This window comes from Tiliqua scincoides, chromosome 1, assembly GCF_035046505.1.
Source record: "Tiliqua scincoides isolate rTilSci1 chromosome 1, rTilSci1.hap2, whole genome shotgun sequence".
Lineage (NCBI taxonomy): Eukaryota > Metazoa > Chordata > Lepidosauria > Squamata > Scincidae > Tiliqua > Tiliqua scincoides.
This window is the reverse complement of record NC_089821.1, coordinates 308,123,970-308,130,678: the sequence shown is the minus strand read 5'-3', so window position 1 is coordinate 308,130,678 and position 6,709 is coordinate 308,123,970. Positions and strand designations below refer to the sequence as shown.

At 45.8% G+C, this 6,709-nt stretch overlaps 1 protein-coding gene across 4 annotated transcripts; it reads right to left on the bottom strand.

The window, feature by feature from the left end:
* Positions 1-1,342: 1,342 nt before the first annotated feature.
* TIMM9 (translocase of inner mitochondrial membrane 9) lies at positions 1,343-6,511 on the bottom strand. Of its 4 annotated transcripts, XM_066629723.1 has the most exons (5): positions 6,076-6,274; positions 5,419-5,517; positions 2,528-2,585; positions 2,094-2,189; positions 1,343-1,918 (listed from the first exon to the last, which is right to left on the bottom strand). In XM_066629723.1, exons 3-5 carry the CDS (start codon positions 2,564-2,566, stop codon positions 1,784-1,786), a joined length of 270 nt encoding a protein of 89 aa, XP_066485820.1. In that variant the 5' UTR covers positions 2,567-2,585; positions 5,419-5,517; positions 6,076-6,274; the 3' UTR covers positions 1,343-1,783. The 4 variants fall into 4 exon arrangements, with proteins under 4 accessions (XP_066485820.1, XP_066485813.1, XP_066485805.1 ...); XM_066629716.1 differs by lacking the exons at positions 5,419-5,517; positions 6,076-6,274 and adding an exon at positions 6,289-6,511; XM_066629708.1 differs by lacking the exon at positions 5,419-5,517.
* Positions 6,512-6,709: the final 198 nt, after the last annotated feature.

Genomic DNA, 6,709 nt, shown 5'->3' with positions numbered 1-6,709 from the left:
TATACATAACAACTAGTAGTGTGCTAGCCAGAATTTAAGTGACTAACTGCATTTGGGTATAAGCTGGGAACAGGGAGATTCCTCCACAGAGTCTTGCTGTGGGGTTTGAAGTTATTTAATTCAAAATACCAGTTATTTAATTCAAAATAGAAATCAGTAGCCTATTCTTACAATGGAGTCTCAAGGGTTTCCTGTCTAAAGGACTTAGGCTTTATATGAGCCCATGAACACAACAATCTTCATCAGAGTTCCTCCTCCAAGTGTCCCTGCTTTCTGAAATCAAGCTGATGGTGACCACAGTGAAGGCCTTTTTGGTTGTGGCACCTTCTGTGTGTCATGCCATCCCTAGGCAGGCTGGCAACTACCAAACCTGATGTCTTTCCAACACCAGGCAAACCCCTTTTTATTAGTCTAGACCTCCAAACCTCCCAAGTGGGTTTCAGGTGATGCTTTTTGCTGATTGTCTGGTTTCTACTTTGTCAGTTCCTGTTGAGTTATGCTAAGCTTTATTTTGTGTTTACTGTTGTTGTGGGTTGCCCTAGGAGTTTTGATAAGGATGGAATATAAACGATTTAAGTAAAGCAGTGTTTCTCAAACTGTGGGTTGGGACCCTCTAGGTGGTCCTCATTCATTTCAATATTTTATTTTTAATGTATTAGACTTGATGCTACCATGGCATGTGACTGCATTGGGGAAATGTTACAGACCTGTACTTTTAACAAACTACCATGTATATTCTTTTAACAGTGACAGCAAATGGGACTTACTCCAGCGTAAGTGTGGGTAGCATTGCAGCCTGGGATTGTAAAAATTTTCCTGCTTGATGATGTCACTTCCAGTCATAACATCACTTCTGGTGGGTCCTGACAGATTCTCATTCTAAAAAGTGGGTCCCATTGCTAAGGACCACTTAAGTAAAGGAATAGTTTTCAGCACTACTGTAGCTTTGGATGCTCCCAAATTGTTCACTGAGCTTCCAATGTAATTCATCAAGATGTCATGTGTGCTGAACAGAAGTCCAGCTTTGCTTATGTCCAAGTCAGCTACTCTCATTAATTTACCAGGAAGCTGTTTTCCCCCACTAATTTGAAGTTGTACAGTAACTCTGGATCCACAGGAAGAGAGATTATCTATTGAAAGACAGAAGTATGTTCAGGAACTCAAGACTCTTCATGCATTAGTATGTTTGCTGTTGACCAGACTTTTCTCTCTCTCTCTCTCAGCAGTTACAGACAACACTGAATGAACAGGGTGCAATCAAGGAGTGAGGCTGTGGTGTCATATGAAGGGCAAATCATAAGGTGGGACTTTAAAACAGCTTATAAGCCCTCGTCTTCAAATACTCTGTCCAACAGTTATTTCCATTTATTTTACTTTGATTAAAATAAAAAATAAAACTTTGCTTTAGACACTTTGGAATATAATTCTCAGGTGTCATGTTTCTGTTTGAGAATGAACACTCATTGTTTAAGAAACAAAGATGTGTGTTTGCTCCCTCCCTCCTCATTTCTAACCTTGTGGCCAGAAAAACCAGCCTGTCAGCTGCCAGTGAAGGTGGTATCAACATTATTCCACTGCACAGTAAGATACAATCTTGAAACAAGCTCCATTAGCTCCACATCTACTGCTGTTCCCAGCTGTTGCCCCTCATGGTTTCCTCAGTCTGAAAGGGCTCTTCCATTCCAAGCTGGCAGATGTTGCCAGAGCAGCAGTGGAGACAGGGCACCTTCATGTACAGTGTAATCAACGCTGGCACGTCTTCATATGGACCGTTCTTTACTTTCTAATGAGGTGGGCCAAGAAGTCCTGCTTTAGCAGCCAGCGCTTCATTCTGCTGAATATGGTATTCTTGAAATCTCATAGATATCCTCTGGGTCATTTTTAAATACTTCTGTAAGCAGTGTTCTGCACATGTCATCTGTATGGAAAAAGAGAGAGAGAGAGAGATATGCTGGTAGTCATTTTTTTCCTAAACTGTAATGCTTTTAAACATGCAAACTTTTAAAAATGCCTCTCCATCTTTACTGCACCTGTGAAGTTTACCCAGGAGTTGCACAGGCTACAGCTCCAAAGCACACAAAATAGCTGCATACCTCTTCTGGCTTGACTTGTCGGCTAGTGAAGTCTTTCACACAATCCAGGAAGCAGGTTTCTGTCAGTTTGTTGTATGTTCCAAGAAATTCCTTGAACTGTGAACAAATCAAAGAGATCTGGGTGCTCCTTCCCTCTCAGGAGAATAAGCAAAAGGAGGTGGGGCAGGAAGAGGAGACAACTATCAACGTGAAGGACAGTTAAGTAGTATGTAATAAGTACCTGCTCTGGTAAATGCAGTATATGGTCAAGCTGTTAAGAGCTTCTTTGGGCAATACCATTCAAGATGCTGGGGCATTTGGTGGGCTGCTATGAGATACAGGAAGCTGGACTAGATGGACCTATGGCCTGATCCAGTGGGGCTGTTCTTATGTTCTTATGCCCAATTGTTAGATAATATGCACAGTCCAAAAGCATTATTTAGAGATGATCTTACCTGCTTGATCTGGTCAGATTCTGATATTTGCCCAGCCATTTTTTAGTGCTCTGCCAATCTGCCACATAAAATGAACACAAAATACCTAGATCAATATTCATTCTATTATTTGTGTCTGAATTCTTATATCCTGCAGCCTAAATTGTATGATTTTTTAATATATATATCCTGCAACAGGGAGCCGAAAAGTAACTTTACAGACCAAAGTGTCCGGATGCTGACCACTTGAGAAGTGTTAGTCCCTCTTGCCTGTTCCTCCCTCAAGGAGAACAAGAACAGCTGGCAGATCCCTCTGTGTACTCAAGTTTTATGTTGGTTTGGGGCCAGAAGACATTAATGTACACCTTTAAAAGGATCTTACATTCTGATAACATTGTTATGACCCAACTATAGTTACCTCCAAAATTTATGAGCCATATGATTCATGCACTTTAAGGATACAGTTTTAAGCATCTTAACACAAATGTCTTCTATGTCTTGTTATATCAGGAAGCACCCAAATGTCACCAGTAGCCACTGTTTATTCAAAGTCTTCTCATCATAATTGTCAGGTGAGCAAAAACTTTTAAGAGAGGACCCCCTAACTCAGCCCCCCAACTAGAACTCTGTATGCAGTGCCAACTCCCAAATTATGCAACTAGGACAGCCAAGCTAGAATTCTTTCATTCAGCCCCCAGCTTTCTCAGGTTCCCTGAGAACAGAGACACATTACTGGTCTAGTGGACCCTTTGCTCAACTTGGGACCCAAGCCAACACTAATGTCATGACCTGGAGCTAGCCACTGATATATACGCTATCTTCATTCCCTTCTTTTTCATTAGGTAAGTCAATTAGGACACCTTTCCTTTTTAGCACTGTGGAGACAGTTTTGCTAGTTCTCAGAGTTGAGGAAACACAGCATGGTGCCTGGAATTATCCAGCCATAAAATCCTCTCCCTGTTTGGAGCCTGACTCAGAGAACACATCCCTGGGTAATTAACAAACAGAACTGGCCATCCCTGTTTAATACATGCATTTTGCATAAAATATCATGTTCTTTGCAATAGTGAGGTGGGGACTATCAGTTACTTGATCAGATATTTCTCTGGCACTTTTAATATACAAAGTGTAGATGTATCATGCTTATCCTCCCACAACTTCTGTCCTATATGGAGGATAAGTACATTGATTATTATGTGTCCCTTCAACCATTATATTGGTCAAATGTAAATGTAACTTTTTTTTCCCCTCTAGGTACAACTATGAAATAGGTGCCAAGAGTGTCAGCATCTCTCTAAAGCAGGGGTGCCCAAACCCTTGCCTTGGGGCCACTCACAGCCCATGAGGCCTCTCAATGCGGCCCTCAGGGAGCCCCCAGTCTCCAATGAGCTTCTGGCCCTCTGGAGATTTGTTGGAGCCCACAATGGCCAGACACAACTGCTCTTAGTGTGAGGGCGACTGTTTGACCTCTCATGTGAGCTGTGGGATGAGGGCTCCCGCCACTGCTTGCTGTTTCACATCTGTGATGTGAAGCAAAGGAAAGGCCAGCCTTGCTTTGTGCAGGGCCTTTTATAGGCCTTGAGCCTACAAAGACCTTCATTCATTCATATAAGTTCATCTTTAATATATCCATTTATGTAAACTTATGTAAATTTATTCAAATTTTAAATGTAAATTAATTCTTCCCCCCCCCCCCCGCACCCGACACAGTGTCAGAGAGATGATGTGGCCCTCCTGCCAAAAACTTTGGACACCCCTGCTCTAAAGCATTAGATACACACTGGATGTGTGCAAGTGAGTGTAATACTTGAAGCATCAATTCATTTCTTAAACAAGGATCTGGAACCAAGAGATATACAACTTTGAATGCCGTGAGGGAGATAAAATGGAGTATACATTTGTAAGCAAACTTAAATTTGTAATTTAACAAACAATTTGTTCAGGGTCACGCAGTGAATCAGTAGCGGAGGTTTCTTGTCTGTGCCCTATCCTGAACCAGTGTACTGTACATTTGTCCCCTGCTGTACCACTTTGCATCATCCACCTGTTCAAAGTACCACCAGAAGTAACTGACAATTACATCATTGCCAGTTACTTCTAGATTGGGAGACCAAATACAACATGACCAACACCAGTACATGACAAACACACTTGCTCAGGGTGAAGGGGAGGGCTTTTCTGAGCACTTGCTGGAGCTCCGCCTGCCAAGTCAAGCTTCCTACCACTGCATTATCGCATTGTGTTGCTGATCTCGCTGCCTGGCAGCAGTTGTCCAGGGGTCCCATGTGTACACCACTTCAGGTACCACTAGTGAGCAACCACTGGTTGAGCAACACTGTTCTATACCAAAATCATGTGCAAGTTTTTCCTCAGTCAAGGGCAGTGTTTCTCAGTCTTGATCCTCTGCAGTACCACTTCACATTGCCCATTCAAAGTACCACCATAAGTAGCCAGTGATGACGTCATTGCCAGTTACTTCTGGGTTTGGAGACCAGATAAAAGAAACACCAGAAAGAGGCTCAGGGTGGACGGAAGGGTTTTTTCAAGTGCAGAAAAGCATGCCTTGAATCTGCCTGCTGAGCTGAGCCTCCTGTCGCTGTTTGTTGTGTCACATTTCTTGTCTTGCTGCAGAGTGGCAGGTGTCCAGGGGTCCTGTGCGTACCACAAGACATTTCAAGCACCACTAGTGGTACCTGTAGCACTGGTTGAGAAACACTGGTCAAGGTCACTCAGCTGCCATTTTGGAACTGTCAAGGTCACCACAAATTCTTTTCCACCCCCACCATTCCCAAGGCAATAGCCCTAAGAGTCATCAAGGAATCCAGCCCTTCTGCCTCAATGCCTCCCCCCCCCCCCACAAATGCCATGTTTTCTTACTATCCCTGCTCCTGTGCCTGCCGCACCAGATTTACCTGCAGCCGGATATGCTTTTTCTTCATGACTTTTTCCTCTCCACTGATTTTCAAACTGGGTCCAACTGCTGGGCAAGGCACAGTCTGCAGCTGCCAACTCTCATGAGTAAAGAGGTGTTTGTTTCTGGTAAGTAAGATGACTGCAACCCAAGTCTTACCCAACACAATGGGCTGACTTCTAAGGTAAATAATACCATTTTCAAACACCTCTACTCACAAGGTGACTCCTGGAGATTCCCACCCTCCCAGCCACCCCTAGCTGTAATATAAAAAAGGATGTAATCCTATCCACACTTACCTGGGAGTAAGCCCCATGGGCTGTAATGGACTTACTTGTGAGTAGAAATGCCTAGGGCTGGGCTCGAAGTAGACTTAGGGTCTACTCAGAAGTAAGTCTTATTTTGTTCAACGGTGCTTACTCTCAGGAAAGTGTGGTAATCCTGTTCATGCTGCCTGGAAGTAAGCCTCATAGACTATAATGGGACTTACTTCTGAGTAGACATGCCCAGGATGGGGCTCTGAGTAGGCTTAGGCTGCAATCCTATCCACGCTTACCTGGGAGCAAGGACCATGGACTGTAATGGGACTTACTTCTGAGTAGACATGCCCAGGATGGGGGTCTGAGTAGGCTTAGGCTGCAATCCTATCCACCCTTACCTGGGAGTAAGTCCCGTTACTGTCAATGGGCCTTACTTCTGAGTAGACACGTCCAGGGGGCTCTCAAGCAAGGAGGCCGTGAAAGTCCCAGTCTGGCTGCAGACGCAGGGCCGATGCTGGAGGCCGGCGACCCATGAGGGGCCCTCCGCCTGCAGCCGCGGCCCCGAGTGCCCCTCCCTTCCCCCAGCAGCAGCTCCCCGACCCTCCTCGCACCTGACCACGTGGGGGACACGAGTCGGCGACGCGGCGCAGCTGTCAGCTTTACGCTCCATCCGGCGCGTGCGGTGCGCCGCCCTGCAGTGCCCGCCTCCTCCCCTCTGAACAGCCCCTCCCTCCCAGTTCGCTGGCAGCTGCCCGAGGGCACAAGACGGCCAGATGAGCGGCCCGGAGCCTTCCCGGGACAGGAGGGCGCGGACCGACTGTGCAGCGTCCCTGTTTCTGCCCGGAGAGGAAAAGGCGGGGAAAGCGGGCAGAGGCAGAAGAGGTACGAAGCGCCTAGAGTCGCGCATCCAGGAGCGCCCAGGGGAGACTTCCGGGATAGAGGATGCTCCCAGGCATGGCCCCAAACCGGACCTCGCAGGTCCCTCTGAACGAGAGGCGGCAGCAGAGACTGCGCTCCAGGCTCTTCAGAACA

Coding starts and splice junctions, on each gene's coding strand:
- TIMM9 (XM_066629716.1), bottom strand. CDS start 2,566: ATGGCTGGGCAAATATCAGAATCTGACCAGATCAAGCAG. Junction 2,190..2,527: donor AATCTGACCAGATCAAGCAG/GTAAGATCATCT, acceptor ATTTGTTCACAG/TTCAAGGAATTTCTTGGAAC. Junction 1,919..2,093: donor GACAAGTCAAGCCAGAAGAG/GTATGCAGCTAT, acceptor TTTTCCATACAG/ATGACATGTGCAGAACACTG.